This window comes from Quercus lobata, chromosome 1, assembly GCF_001633185.2.
Source record: "Quercus lobata isolate SW786 chromosome 1, ValleyOak3.0 Primary Assembly, whole genome shotgun sequence".
Classification (NCBI taxonomy): domain Eukaryota; kingdom Viridiplantae; phylum Streptophyta; class Magnoliopsida; order Fagales; family Fagaceae; genus Quercus; species Quercus lobata.
The window spans coordinates 20142317-20158974 of record NC_044904.1 but is presented as its reverse complement, the minus strand read 5'-3'; the positions used below and the strand labels follow the sequence as shown (position 1 = coordinate 20158974).

General features: G+C 33.3%; 1 protein-coding gene across 1 annotated transcript; it reads left to right on the top strand.

The window, feature by feature from the left end:
- Positions 1–15982: 15982 nt before the first annotated feature.
- On the top strand, positions 15983–16562 carry LOC115950596 (protein CLAVATA 3). The gene is made up of 3 exons (XM_031067803.1): positions 15983–16070; positions 16208–16278; positions 16386–16562. Exons 1-3 carry the CDS (start codon positions 15983–15985, stop codon positions 16560–16562), a joined length of 336 nt encoding a protein of 111 aa, XP_030923663.1.
- The last annotated feature ends 96 nt before the right edge of the window (positions 16563–16658 follow it).

The window sequence follows — 16658 nt, the reverse complement described above, 5'->3', positions numbered from 1 at the left end:
ATTAGACTATTAGTCTATTACATACAGTAGAAACATGGTACATGGGAGGAAAAAAAAAATCATTCATCATATTTTAGGTCGCTAGGTTAATTTCTGACTCTGCCACTACTAGATAAATCTTCGAACTCTATAAAACTCTTGGGAGTGTTTTGTTATTTCATGATAATCCAGTTAGCCACAAGAGGAACTTTGAGTTTTCATGTGGTACAGTGTTAGAAACTGGGAGTTTACAAACTCAAATGTGTTTATTCAAGAAATGGGGACTTGTTTCTCAAAAATAAATAAATAAATTGGGGAACTGGTCATTACGTCCTGTGTGTGGGGTTCGATGATATCTTCTGTAGTAGGAGGTAATGGAATTATGATAGCATATACCATATACATATAGCCATATCTATATTGGTAATGGGCTCTGTTTGAAATAATGGGTTCATCACTTACACAAAAATAAAGCCCACAAAATTCTCACTTTTCTTTTGAATCTCATTATACCTTGTGAAGTTAGTAAAATAAAAGAAAGCCCACATTATAATAAACCTATAGCCCGGACTTGTTTTTAATAAAGAAAGCCCAAATCATGTATGGATTTACGGGCTAAGAGAAGCTTAAGGCTCCGTTTGGGAGTTTATAAGGGAATGGAATAGAATGGAATAGAATGATTATAAGGGAATAGAAAGGAATGGAATGGAATGGACTAAATTTAAGTAAGGGAAATGAATGGAAAAGAATGGAATGGAATGGAATTAAGTAACCTTATTTGAATGTTTTAAAATAAATGAATGGAAAGGAATGAAAATGAATGGAATGTAACTAATCTTATTTGGGAGCAACATGGAGGGAATGGAATGGAATCATTTTATGATAATATTACTATTAGACCCCTATTTTAAAATAAAGAGTTGAATATATAGGGGTATTTTGGGAGTTTTAGTAAAAAAATCATTAAATTTAATTCTATTCCCTCCCATTTCTCTCAATTTCGGGGAGAATGAAAATTTGAGGTTTTAAGGGAATAAAGAGGAATGAGTGTTCCCTCCTATCCATTCCATTCCATTCCATTCCTTCTCACTTAAACTCTCAAACAAGGGAATGAGCTTTCCATTCCCTCCATTAAAACTCCCAAACAAGGGAATGGAAGAATATTCTAAAATGATTCTTTTCATTTCTTTCCATTCCATTCCATTCTCTCCTCCCAAACGAGGCCTAAGGGTGTTTGTATTTCATGTTTTTACTCATTTATTACTCAATTTTTATCACCTATCACTCAAATATGGAGGGTTCCATGCTTGGTGTGCTTATTTGGATTTGTTTTCAGTTTCAGTTTTCATCACTCATAACTCACCAAAATGAGTGATGAGTTACTGAAAATGAAAACACATTCTAAGTATTTCTGAGTTATGAAAAATGAGTTATTATGGCAATATGGTAATTTCATTCAACTTATGAGACCCACAGCTTTGTTTTGTCATGTCATTCCAACCTTGCACCCAATAACTCTCTCTCTTAGACTTTCTTTTTAGTGTTCTTTCTTTCTATTCTCCTCAACTACTCCATCCCAATGGCTCCCTCTTTAGATCTCTTCCTTCATTTTTTTTCTTCTACCACTTGAAATCTCTAACAATGACAAAGAAGAAAAAGAGGATTTCATCGACGTCTCCAATAATTTCACTCCTCCTGATCCGAATCCTAACCACTCCTCACAATGAACTTCGGCGATTCCAGCGACTTCGGCTTTGAATTCCAACGGTGAAGGCTCGGATTTGAGTTGGGTTTGCTATGTTTTTTGGGTTTGGGTTTTTTGTGCATTTGTGTGTTAGTGGGTTTGGCTTTTTGGTTGTGAGTGTGTTTGATGGTTGGATTTTGTGTGGCTGTTGGTGGTGTTTATGGTGGTCAATTCTGGGTTTGCCGTTGGTGGTGGTGATGGAGCTGAGTTTGGGTGTGGGTTTTATCTTCTCAAAGTAGAGTCACGCGGGTAAGGAAAAAAAAAAGTAGTAAAAAAAAATCTGACCTTGTGACTTGTGGGCTCCACATGTTGGAGTTAGAGTTTAGTTTTTGGGATGAAAAAATTGTATCCAAACAAATTGTAGACTTAAGGGGAAAATAGAACTAAGATATGAGATATGAGTTTTGAATTTTGAGTTATAAGAATAGAGTGATAGAAACTGAGTTAGAGTGATCGATTAAACCAAACAGGGCTATTGCTTTTAAATATAACCAAACACTTTTGTTAAAATAAAATCCAAGTCCTTTTCAAAAAAGAAAAAATCCAAGTAAAAAAAAAATCATTTTTTTTTAAAGAAAAAAACTAATAACTTTCATTGACTTAAAATCAATTTTTTAAAGTGGGAATCAGTGTCATTATTCGCGATTGTTATGGGGAAGTCATTAGAGCTCTATCCATGCCCATTCCTCTCCCTCTATCCATGGCTAAAGTGGAGGCACTTGCTTGTCGAAGAGCGGTGTAGTTTGCCACTGAAATTGGGTTAAAGGATGTGGTTTTTGAAGGGAACTCTATAGTGGTGATTCAAACTATTACTGAAGGGTTGGGCTCTGCTTATGGGAATATTATTGAGGACCTTCTCTATCAAGCTTCGGTTTTTCATTTCTCTGATTTTTGTCATTTTAAACACAATTGTAATATTGTCGCTGATGCTCTAGCTAAAAAAACTAAAGACTATATAGGGCTATAGATTAGGTTGGAGAACCTACTTGAGGATATTGCTCCCTTAGTATTACTTGGTGTTCATTAAGTTTGGTTCAATAAATCCCCAAACTATTTTAGTCTGGTTTCTCAAAAAAGAAATCAATTTTTTTTAAATAAAAATAAAATTAGTTAATTTTAGCTTAAAAAAGAGAGAGTTAAAATTTAAGCTTTTTTTTTTTTAGGGGGTAATTTAAGCATTCTTCATATGACAAAATTCATCTTATTTATTACTTGCACTTGTTAATTCCATTATAATTGCTAGTCTTGTAACATGAATTACCAATCGTTTGAGTTGTAGTAATAAGGGTCTGTTTGGAATTCGCTTATTTTGCAGAACCTAAAAACTTTTTGTTGAAAGTACTGTACATAAAGGTAAAAGTTAGCTGAAATAGTATAGTGGGACCCATAAATAGTATCAAAAAGTACAGTAGAGCTCATAAATAATAGCAAAAATAAGTTAAATAGTAAAATAAGCTACATTTTTAATTTAGAGCCAAACACACACTAAGTTAGAAATACCAATGTTTTGTTCATAAAACAGTATATTAAATGTTAAATAAAAAAGGGTAAACATTTTGAACATGCGCGAGTGCCTCACACCTTCTTATGGTGTAACTTTGACCCTTGAACTTGTCCTCTGATGACACATTTTTCTTTCTTTAAGGATAAGAACACAATCACACTTTGCCCTTGTACATAAAATTTGAGCGCAGCTTTGTAATTGCATTCACACTTTTGTCCATACTTCTTGCATATATTCCGACCTTACATCTTTATTTTATCACCAAAAGAGTAAAACAATTATTGCATGTACATTGTCAACTTTCTTTCGCAAAACATTAATACCTTCTTGCCACTTGTCTTTGAAAATAAAGACTCTTAAAAGATGATGCGTCTGTTCCATTAGTGGTTTTCTAATATGATGACACATTTTTCTTTCTTTAATATAAGAACACATTTTGGATTCCAGTTAACTTAGTTAGTAAAGTCTTTGATGATTGAATAAAAGATTTAGGATTCAATTTCCACTTATACCAAAAATCAATTGGTATCTTGATATGATAGTTATCATCAGGAGTGAATGCCATAAGTTAAAACTCTCTAAAAAAAAAAAAAAAAGAACACATTAACACTTTACCCTTGTACATTAAATTTGAGCATAAATTTGTAATTGCATGCACACTTTTGTCCTTACTTGATGCATATCTTCCGTCCTTACATCTTTATTTTGTCACCAAAAGATTAAAATATATTTTTCTTTTAGAGTATGTGTAGGGTAAAATTCAAAACTCCTAAAATTTAAGAGGTAAAATTTAAATTATGAAATATTATGGTGTAAAATGTAAACACCCTTAAATTTTAAGGGTTAAAATTCAAATTTTGAAATTTTAGGATGTAAAATTCATCACCACAACCAAATGTATTTTTGGCAACAAAATTAGTGAAGAAAATTTTTTCATCATCAAAAGCTTAAATTAAATTTTGTCGCAAATTATTAAAAAATAAATAACTTTTAGCGACAAAAATACAATTTCATTGCTAAAAAGTAAGGCACCAAATGAAAAGCTAGGGTGTGGAACTTATTTGATCTATGGTGACGAAAGGTTTTCATCGCCGAAAACTTGCTTGGAGCCTTGGAATATATTCGGTGACAAAACTGGGTTGTCAACTTATCTTTAGACTTGTAATTTGCAATTTATCCATACATGTAAATTGTGAACTCTCTATACCTTCTTGCCATTTGTCTTTTGTTGTTGTAGTTGTTGTTGTTGTTGTTGTTTTTTTTTTTTTTTTTTTTTTTTTTAAATTTTTTAACAAGATGGAATTTCTACTCTAGCCTAATCTAAGTGTATATGTGTGTGAATCTCCCTCCTAGAGACTTGAACCTTGACCTTTGCCCCCTCACACCTCACAAGCACTTATATTTGTAGAATGACCACCGTATTAAAAGTGCGTGGTGATGCCATTTGTCTTTTGTTGAATGGTCATACTATATACTTTGTAGTAGGAGATCATGTTATCTTCTTGCTTGACACATTAAATAAGATCACATTGTCTTTTAAAATAATGTTTTTTCATTGTGGGACTAATTATGAACTCGAGAAGCCACATTCTAGTTTGTTTTGTGTATTAAAATCTTCTCCCCTCTTTCCGTGTGTGTGTTAAAAATAGTTAGTATTCTAAAAAAAAAAAATTATTCAATTGTGAAGTCAACTTTTAGTTCAAAATTTTATCAAAGTCACATGGATCTTTGGAGTTGTGAAACTGTGTTTTTGAATAAACATTTCAATGAATTGGCTGAGAATCAAGAAAAATATAGATTTATGCATATTTGTCTAGTTTGAGTCGGGGTAAAACTCTTTAAAAGACAATGTCTGAATACAAGTGTTTTAATGTGTCTAAGAGCATTAGTATTGATGGTGCTAAAAAACTATATTGCTATTTTTAGCGCCACAATATAAAAAAAGTGTGCAACATTAGTGGTGATATAGGTAAAAATTTTACCTACTCAGTTACAGTGCACATCCATCTATACTGTCACTGTAACTCAAAGTTAAAATCAAATAATGTTTTTTATTCTTACCTCTCATTAAAATAATATTTTTTTTCTCTTTCTTTTTTCCTCCGATTCACTCATTCTCTATTCTCAATTCTCACCTCTCTCTGATTCTCAAAAAAAAGCTCTCAACTCTCACCTCTCTCTCATTCTCCAAAAAAAAAAAAAAAAAAAAAAAACCTCTCACCTCTCTCTCAATCAAAAAAAAGAAAACAAAAGCTCTCATCTGGAAACAAAAACTCTCACCTGGAAAACATAACAAATTTTACGATTTATTACTAGGAATGGGTGAATCAAGATCTACATGAAAGTCTAATATATATATTTCACTACAAATAAGAAAGCCAAAATTTTAGTTTAAATTATTAAAATAATTAAAATAGTAATTTTTTATATATAAATAATTTGATACTTGGAGGAAGCAGGATTTAGGCTCTAGATGTCTTCATTGGAAACACACTTGAAAGTGGCAATCAATTAATTTACAAGACTATTATCAATTAAAATAGTAAGTTAACAATGTAATAACTAAGTAATTTTAAATAAAACTCTAAAACACAATTAAATTTGGAACTAATTAAAAGCTTAATTAGGTAGGAAACTTACTTGAAAACTTAAGCACTTGCATTGATAATTGATATTGAAGAAGTATTACGCTCGAGTAGATTACAAACAGTGACATATGAAAGGATTAGAAATAGAAAAGGGTTACAACTTACAAGTGATTTTTTTGGAGACGATGGCACATTTTCTTTCCTAAGGATAAGATTAAAGAGCATCGATAACACTTATCCTTGCATTGATTTTGAGCACGCCTTTTTTCTTGCATGAACATCTCCTTCCCTTTTACATTTTTCTTTTTTCACCAAAAGATGAGAACATTAATTCTTGTCTCTTGCATGACAGGTTAATCCTTGAATTTTCTTTCAAGCCACAATCCTTGCCATTTGTCCATCCCTGGAAATAGTCATGTTATCTACTTTATCATGTAAAATCACATTAGTTAAGATCACAATGTCTTCTTGCTTGACACAATAGATAAAATTACATTATCTTATTTTAAAATAGGATTGTCTCCTTGCCTAACTCATTATCTTTTGACATTATTGTAGAATTCAAGGGAGTCAATCTCGTACTGGAGGCTGTACCTGTTTGACTAGTGGAACGATATATTTCGATACCGATCAATATCGGTGTACTGTTTCGGGTTTTTAGTTATTTTTTTATATTTATAAATATGTATGTATGTATGTGTGTGTATATATATATTATAATAAATATAAAAGTTTACTATAAAACATTACCTCAATTTAGAACAAATTATTCATGATTTTAGACTTTAGCATCAATTAAAAGAAAAAAAAAACATAATATAAAAAATAGAAAGCTTAATTGTTCATTGCATACTAAGAAACAAATAATACTAATAAGTTAGTTAAAGATGCATAATACTTGTAAGGACACGATTCGTATCGAACCACAACAGTGTTGGGTTCGTGCGTAAAAAGGCCCAAACAATATCATTTGTAGAGCGTGGGTTTGAAAGGCTAGGCCTTAGTCACCAGGCGGTGAGTCTTTCGTGGTGTTCATACATGGTTAAGTCATTTTCGCCCTAGGAGTCTTCCTCCTGGAGGCGGGCTGGGAGGTTCTGGTTTTTGGCTATTTTTCCCAGCCCCTTGCATGAATTACTTTCCTTTTCTTTTATACTAGCCTGTGTTTTTTTATCCTTCGTCCACGTGTAGGATTGACATTCCAAGACTGATACTTGTCCCATCAGTCCATACTCGGAGTGGTTGGGGGTGGTTGAAAAAACTGGAGAGTATGGCTCTGTCAGGTGCAGAGTATTGAATGGCAGTAAGGACAGCTTTCCCCGGTCGTTACACTTTCCAGCATACCCTTTTTTATTGGCACATATATTTTAGATTTTTTCCCAAGTCGTTTCTATACCATTTTTGCCCTTTCTTCCGAGGAGACCTTGGACTGGCCGAGAACTAAATTATCATCGGCTGTACCCCAACGCTATTTTGTACTTGCATTACTGCGCCTGGACCGTAACCTTTCTCGGCTTGGGCCTTTGAGCCCCAACGAATAAATGGAGCTGGCCAAAAATTGTTGGGCCCCACAATACTAATAAGGAAACATTTAAAAATATATAATAAGATGCATAATATAATTCCTATATATATATAAAATTTAAATAATAATGATATTTATTTTTATATTTTTTTAACTATTTAAAAAATTTTGTAAGGATATTATTAGGTATAAAATGTAAATTGTCCATTTAAAAAAAAAAAAAATATTGTGAAACACTTTTTTTTAAAGATTCATTTATTCTAAACTCTTTGGTTTTTGTACTTAATAACTCAATTGGATAAATATTTATGATGTGGTCTCACATTTGATTCTAAAATTAAGAAATAAAATTCTTTAAAAATAAATAATTTAGGACACATGATGCAAAATTGAAACCTAATTTGGAATTCTAATTTGAGTTTCTCTTAGTTTCACATATTATTATATATATAAATTAGCTTATAACCTTGTTTGCAAGGGTGCAAGGTGCATTTCACACACACACACACACATATGGGCATTTGCTTTAAGTGAGAGTATTTTGTAGGTTCCAGTTAACTTAAGAGTTATAACTATTGTAGTGTATTTAAGGGTTGAGAGAGAGAGAGAAGGGTGTGAGGAGAAGGGTTTGTTTGGGTTTGAAAATTCATTTAATTGGTGATGCACTTCTCACATGACCAAAGACACTTGTTAGCTTTTTATTGTGCCACCTAATCTTGTTTGCAAGAATTTATGCAACCTAGGTTGCAAAAAATCCTTGCCTTATTGAGAATGGTACCTCTCTTAAGGGTGCGTTTGTTTCGACTAAAAATGGATTTGGGAAAACAATTTACACCCTGTTGTGTGTTTGGTTGCGCATGGAAAATTTGGTCAAACATAAAATTATTTCCGTTGATTGTAGAATGAGCTTGGCTAAAGTGTAAAATAGATTACAGATCTATTTTACCTTCAAACCATTTCTAGAAAAAAAAAGAAAAAAAGAAAAAGAAAAAAGAACCAAACCAAGAGAGAGAGAGAGAAAAGCCGATCACCATCAGAGAGAGAGAGAGCCGCCCACCGTCAGAAAGAGAGAGGCCGGTCACCTAAACTTGAGATTGACTCCACCGCCATTTGGGCCGTGCCTCTCACCGCCGATCAAGCAAAGATCGACTCCACCCCTCCCTCATCACCGATCCACAAACACCTAAGACCCACCTCTCTGATTGCTAACCATGCATCGATGAGTACAGGTTGAGCTCCAATCTTGATAACTAACTGCAGGCCGTGCTCCACCAGGCTCTCCAATGAACTGGCCGCCACCACCGATCGCCGATCTGGCCGCCACCGACCATTAGCCCACTCCACTCCACCCCCAAACCCACTGATCTGGCTGCTGCTGCCTCCATCCACTCCAATCCTCTCTTTCCCTTAATCTCTCACTCTTTCTTTCTCATCTCACCAAGTTTGTGAATAAAAGATGTTTTTATTTTGATTTTGGTTGTGTTAAGTGTATATTTTGAAATTTTCTGTTATAAAATTTGTTTGGGAGCTATGAATATGGCTGAGAAAATGTGTAAAATTTGTAGGAAAATAGCATTTTTAGAATGTTACCAAACACCGGAAATTGTTTTATGAACTATTTTCTATTGCAAAACCAAACACCTGGATTTCATTTTCCTTACAGAAATTCACTTTCCCCTGCATTCATTTTACACTCAAAATTCAATTTACGTTGAACCAAACGCAGCCTAAGTTAGAAATGGGGGGGGAATATCCGAACATCCAAAAAAAAAAAAAAAAAAGCTGCAGGGATGTGTAGGAGAGTACAGCTGAGATGGTGGTGGTGAATGATAATATGTGGTTCTTCATGGCAGTATTTATATATCTGATTTTATGGATGGTTCTGCATGATGGAAGGTGACTGAGACTGATTGAAATAGTTTTACTTCCATAATCGCCAATACATCCTTTCGCTTTTACTGTGGTTTTTATTTAATAACGCAGAAGATGCCGTTGCAGTAAGACTTTTGGAGCTGACATGACATCATGCTCTGGATTTGGAAAAACTCTAGGTTTGTCATCAGCTCCAGCTGCATGCAAATCTAAATCCACCACAGTACAATCATGAATGACGCAGGGGTCGATCTTTCTTTTATCCGACGGGTACCAAATTAAAATTAATGCGCAAAAGGGAAAATTCTTTTGATACTCCTGTTTGTTTTCAGTTATGGTTTTCTTTTAATAGATTTTTCAGAATTTTCAATATGGTTGTGATACCATTGCTTCTATCGTCAATCCAATAAGTAGAGGCTGATAAATAATTTTTTTTCTTTCAATGAGGTTAAGCTAAAAATAATTAAATATTTTATTTAATATATATATATATATATTAACATTGCATGTTTGTAAATGTATGTGTTTATGTATCAATTATGTCTCCAACATGATGCAGCATATTTTCTTGTTTCATATAGTAAGTTATATACTTATATCGAATTAATTTTCTCTGAAAAAAAGGTAAGGGATATATAGTAGATGTCATAAGTGTCTGTTATTATACTATAAGATTAGGGATTATAGATTTATAGGGACTTTTTCCACGTAGGGATTTTAGGCAATAGCCTAAATGGCCTAATTCTTGAGTCAAGCTTAATTCTGAGTTTTGACAAATCTTAACAGCTGAAAAAATATGATCTCAATCTAGGACTACTTATCTTATAATTAAAGAGGTAATATCTATTTCATTAATTAGGTTTAAATCTTTGAACCTTTCTAGGTTTTTTAAATTTTAAACATTGGATTTGATGATTGTACAATGGTTTTTTGGATCTTGTACGTGTTGTCTCTCTAAAATGCATTAATGGGGTATAGGGATATTGGCTTTCCATTTCCCATCATTTATAAACTAATTATATAACCCACTTAAAAATTTTCTTAAACGTAATTTGCTTTTATCACAATTAATATTCTTTAAAAGTGGAGGCTTTTACAATATATTTACAAAACATTGATGTGGTCAACCTCTTATTGGTTTTCATCTAAACCCACAATTGATATCATTTTTTTATTATCAATAATCACTCATCACATCAACTGTTTGTAAAATATTTTGTATCTTTAGCACTATTTTTTTAAAAGAGTAATACTACAGATACAAATTATTTTACAACATTTTTACAAAATATTGATGTGGCCAACCTTTTATTAATTTTCATCTAAACCTCCCATTGATATCACTTTTTTTTTTTTTAATTACCAATAATCATTCACCACATCAGCAATTTGTAAAATATTTTGTAAAATAATTTTATCTCTAGCATTATTCTTTTTAAAAGAGATTTACTAATCTATTTAAGGAGGCAAATGTTTTCTATGAACTTTTTTTTTTTTGAAAAATCTATAAACCTTAGATATTTTTTTAGAATAAGATAAACCTTATTTGAGTTATGTACATAATACAAGAAGACTAAACTAAAGGGTGACTAAATTTTAAGCCTCAACTATGTCTATCGTGGGTTTGGGATACTATAGGTAGAATAGAAACTTCGCTGTTTAGCGAGTGAAAAAGGTCCCCAAAGTTCTTTTTCTTTTGAAACCCGATTAGAAATAATTGGCTTTGCTGGATTGAAGAGGAAATTGGGCTTGACAGCAGTCTGAAGAATTGGTTTGGGTGGTGGTTTGACTCCGTTATGGTGGGACAATGTGGATATTGATATCTAAATCTCTTCCCCATATTACATTAATGCTTTAGTAAATCAAAAGGTTGTCGTTTGATGCTTTATTGGTTTCTATGGACATCATCTATCAGATTCAATATACAGGTGAAGAAGAATTTGAACCCACTTTGTACTGCAACTTCAGTGATGAGAATAACCTTGCAATTCTGTCAAAATACTTGTTTTCCTAAAGTCATTGTGGAAAGTAATTTTGCTAAACTCGTTGATTTTCTTTCTAATAATAGAATCTGCTCTCTTGAGGTTGCTCGGATCCTTGAAGACAATAAACTTATTAGTGATAGTGTTTTTTTTTTTTTTTTGTTAGCATACCTTTAGGATGTAATCGTGCTTCTCTAGCCTTGGCTAGTGTTACAAAAGAGAAAAAATATGTCATTTTTGGTTAAAATAATACATTTCTTTTCTCTTCTCTATTGTACAACATCATTCTATATAAATAATAATAAATTCTACTATCGTTTTTGTTATAAAAAAAAAAAAGGTGACTAAATTATACATTAGACGTCAAATAAGCAAGGAAGTCAATACCGTACCGGAGGCTATACCGGTTTGGCCAACAGTACGATATATTTCGGGTACCGGTTAATACCGGTGTACCGTTTTGGGTTTACCGATATAAATAAATATATATTCATTAGTTTAAGTTTTATTGATTAAATCTCATAAATATAAGTCATATAATCATATTGTCAATGACTCAATTCTTAACCTGTAATTCTAATCCAAGCTCAATAAAAAATAATAGATACACTTATTAAAAAATAATAACAATCAAATTAATATTATATTATATTAAAAATAAGAACCAATCTGCCACACGTGGGACTTTTAAAATTTCAATTCATTTGGTAGCAAAAGTCAAAGCATGCTAGTTGTAAAGTAACAACTATCAGTAAATATCAATTTGAAGAGTTTTTAAAGCATGCTAGCTGTAAAGTCTATTTCTTGGGTGTGCTAAATATCATTTGAGAGGTTAGAAAACCGAGAGAGAGAGAGAGAGAGAGAGAGAGAGAGAGAGAGAGAGAGAGAGAGAGAGAGAGAGAGAGAGAGAGAGAGAGAGAGAGAGAGAGAGAGAGAGAGAGAGAGAGAGAGAGAGAGAGAGAGATGAAGATGAAGTAGTAACAGCCAAAATCAGTCCACGCCCCGACTTGAGTCGAGAATGTAGAGATCGTCGCTGGTGGAAGGTGAGAGTGAGAAAGAAACACTTTTCTTTTTCCGGTACGGTATGAATTTACCGGCCGAAATCCAATATAAGTCTCCGGTACAGCCAAAACGACCCGGTAAGGACGGTATATTTTCTGGAATGAAACTACCTTGTTTTTGTACTGACATAGGCACCAGTACGATAAATTCTGGCTGTACCAACCGGTACGGTATGGAATTAACTACCTTGTAAATAAGTGGTACTGTACTGATTCTACCAAAACAAAAAGTGGTACTATAATATTATGATTTTTCATTAAAATATAGGGGATCATTAAAAACCCTGTGGGCCAATCCATGGCTCCCCATCCCCCCCCCCGGGCTAAAAAAGAAAATAGTAGGTAAAATTTTTTTTAAAAAAGTCTTGGGCCCCCCTTATTTTCATGATCCATCTTGTCCCAGCTAGCTAGCCCAGTCAACGGCCCATGTAAATCTAAAAAAAAAACAAATGTCAAAAAAAAAAAAAAAAAAACTAGCAGTCCAAAACCAAACGGAACAAGCAAAAAATGAAGGAAAAAGGAAAAGAAAAGAGATAGGCGAGACAGAGACAGTGAGAGGTAAGACTTAGAAAGGTTCACGTTGCCACTCATGCCACCGCCATGCAAGAGAGAGACCCATCTTACTGCCCATATTGCCACCCATCTCGCAGAGTCGCAGATGGCAGGCCTGTCATTGTCAACTGTCAGCGTCGCATACCCAAACGGGAAACGGCCACACCAACTTCGCCGCGGCCCACGCGAGACCCATCTTGCCGCTGGTTGCTCGATCTGCCCAACCCAGCTTCATTGCTCAAGCCTTCACAGTTCACAAGTATTTAATCTATCTTTTCCTTCAAAACCTAATATAATATTTGTGAATCTCAGAATCTAACAATCTGTGCTTGTGGACTTGTGGTGTTTGTATTTTTACTGATGAGTGATGAGCTGAGTTGGTGATTGTGAATTGAATCTATGCCTGTGGTGTATTTTTTTTTTTTTTTGGCTTTTTGGCTTTGTGACTCTCTGTCACTTTGTGTTTGTGACTCTCTCTCTTATATTATATATATATATATATATAGAGAGAGAGAGAGAGAGAGAGAGAGAGAGAATATATTAGTGTAGTGTTTGACCATTTGTTCTTTGTTGACTGGTAGTTGGGCAATAATAGGGACAAGTGACAGAAAAAAAAATGGTAAAGTTAGGAAAAGTTTTCGTTGCTGGTGCAGAAAGCAGAATAAATTCATAGTGTCGGTAGTGGGATTGGGTGAGTGTCAAAATAAAGGCAAAGATAAATAAAGGCAAAGATAAAGAGATAAATAGAGGCAAAGACCAAAGACAAAAGACAAAAACAAATCATATAATAGAAAATTGTCACACAAATTTAAGAAAATAACAATGATTCACTTGCGCCTATTGTTAACTCATAATGCTAAATTAAATAAATTTATAAATTGAAAAGAAGTGAGAAATATTAAATTTATAATTAAATGCATCATGCATATTACCTAAAATAGTGAAACTTGTGCTTACTCTTCCAGATTCTACTGTTACTACAAAACGAGTATTTTCAGCTATGAAAGTTGTCAAAACTAACCTTCAAAATAAAATGGAAAATGATTTTTTGACGGACTCTTTGATGTTATACATTGAAAATGATATAACTTTGACATTTAGTTTGGATTCAATTATAGATGATTTTGAAAATTTGAAAGAGCGTCGAGTTCCTTTTTCATAAATGATTGTATTAAGAAACAATAATGTTTTGTGTCTTTTACTTTTGTTGGTAGATGATTGTATTTTAATATATTAAAAAATAATGATTTTTGGGTATTTGTCTTGGTTGATAATTTATTAATACTCTATGGAAGTGTATTTGATTTTTTTTTTCCGCTTATGTCTGGCACCCCAGCTTGAAATCCTGGGTCCGTCCCTACCTCCCCCAACTAATTCTTAAAGACTTCCTCCGACAGTAACTTGCACTGTACAAACAAAATTTCAAGCTAAAGAAATTATTGTATGCTGAATGAAACCTTGTATATATTTTGGGTTTTCTTTCATAGGGGAATAAGGAAGTTTCAAATTAAACAAAATTTTGATTTTTTTTTAAAAGCTACATTACAAATAATTTAGACGAATACTAATTTTATTTTTCTTTTAAATGAGAGGAGAAGTGTGTGTATGTGTGTCTATATATATATATATATATAATGGCTAGATAATATTTCAATAATAACTTGGGATTTGTACAGAGTAATATTCAGTTGATTATGTGATTTGTATTGAATAATAAGAAACTGATTGCCTTAAAAGGAATAGAACATTTGATTACGCTTCAAAAACAAGAGGTGATTAGTTTAAATCTCTTATTCTTATTCTCCTTGGAAATTAAAATCCATCAAATATTTGTTTATTTGAAAAAACCATGAATAAGAAGTTTTTTTGATAACCGAATATATGGATCAAACTTAGAAGCTTAAATAGTTCCTATGATATTACTAGACGAATATATCTTTTATAGTGGCAAAGAATAGATAAGTTAATGGTGGTTATTTGTTTTTTGTGATATGGGAAAAAAAGAAAAAATGAAAAAAAGGTACTTGCAACTGGACGACTTGTGCGTTAATTCTAATAGAGAAGCCCAAGAAAAGCAAAGCAAAGGATCACGGAAGCAAAAAACAAGCACATCAATCAGTCATCATGCAAAATCTTATCCTCGATTACGCCGTATTATTATTAAGTGTATACCATCATCATTCACCATCCCCAGCTATGCCTAGCTATGCCTTGTGCTCCACCTCATAGATCATACCTCATCCTGAAAGAGCAATGCATTGCAAGTGTTAATTAAAGGCCTTTACAATTGAATCTCTCTGAAGCTACGAGCAAGGCATTTTCGCAACTCTAGCAGAAGATAAAAAAAAATATCAGCTAGATATATATAGCTAGGTATGCAGCATATATATATATATATATATATAAGAACTCGCTGATGTTGTAGCTCAAAAGGCGCACAATGTATGAAAAACTCTAAAAACACATCCAAATCCACAATATATTTAGCAGTTATTTGCCATTGGTGTATTTAAATCCACTTTTCTATCAAGTAGCAGCCAGTGTGGTTCCGTTTAAATTTTGTAACCAATTACAAATTAACACCAAGATACTAAATATAGCATAAATTAAACATATAATTGTCAACGTACTACTACTATTATTTTTTTTGTTTGTTTTGGTTGGGAATCATCGTACTACTATTATTGGTATTTGACGTGGTTGTTATATCAAAAAAATTGACGTCAGTTTCTAGATCAACGAGTCTCAGGTGAGTTGAGGTGAGAGGGTTTTTTGGCACTTGCAGAGAGAGAGAGAGAGAGAGAGAGATGTGGCTGTGGCTGTGGCTGTATAGGATGTCAGTACTGCTAGCTAGCTAGCTTGAAGATGGCACTGTCATCCAGAGGGTTTTATTAATTAATAGTATTTGGTTAGATACTGCTGAGTTGGGGATCATTGGGTTGGGTTTGGATGCGTCGTATATATAATTATCACCCCACAAAATGTCAATCATTTCTCTCCCAAATGGCTGCATGAGCAATCATTTGCATGTGGAGATTTCAATTTCAACTCCTCCTATAAATTGGCTGCAACTCTTCCTCTTAAAACTGCATTAGCTACTAGTATTCCCAAAAAAAAAAAAATACAGTACTTAATATACTTTTAGAGCTCATTCTAGGTTCAGCTGCAAAACCCTAAGATGGCGTCAAGATCCATGTTTATATCATGTGTACTTCTCCTTCTGATTTTGTGTCTCCTTGTGCTCATGGAGGAAACTGCTTCTACTGGTCCATCTCTTTCTCTCTTTAACACTTTTTAACTGTTTTAATAACGGACTAAAAGGAGCAAAAGTACTCAATAATGAGATTGGCGTTGTTTAACTTTATAGTACCTGGTTAGTAATCAATATTTCTGTTTTTGGCAGATTGCAATACTGGTTATGTGTGCTTTTACTCCAAGGCATCTGTTTCCTTGATGACTACTCACAACAGAAAGGTCTGTTTTAACACACATAAAAATGCTTTGAAGGCATTGGAAAGCCTTGAATGGGGTATATATATCTTCTAGTTTTCTTTGCTTATATACTCCGTTACTTTGTACAGATGCTTGCTGGTTTGGAGAAGAAGAAAAAGACTGTGAAGCTTGGCCTGCAAGTTTCAGCTGCAACCAGTATGAATGGTGGGAACTATGTGGGTTCGGAGTTAAGGAATACTCCCTCTGGTCCAGACCCATTACACCATAACGGGGGCAGTCCCAAAATGCCTAGAAATAGTCCTTGAAATGTTACATGTATAACAAAGCTCGTTGAAGTACTTAGTTAATTAGCGAGCCAGAGCTTTCAATGGAGAGCACATTTTGATTGTACTTGTTAATTT

What these genes read in the sequence shown, in the direction of transcription:
- LOC115950596 (XM_031067803.1), top strand. Translation starts at nt 15,983, where the DNA reads ATGGCGTCAAGATCCATGTTTATATCATGTGTACTTCTCCTTCTGATT. An exon ending in GGAGGAAACTGCTTCTACTG is followed by an intron (nt 16,071 to 16,207) that starts GTCCATCTCTTT and finishes TGTTTTTGGCAG; the next exon opens with ATTGCAATACTGGTTATGTG. An exon ending in TGACTACTCACAACAGAAAG is followed by an intron (nt 16,279 to 16,385) that starts GTCTGTTTTAAC and finishes TACTTTGTACAG; the next exon opens with ATGCTTGCTGGTTTGGAGAA.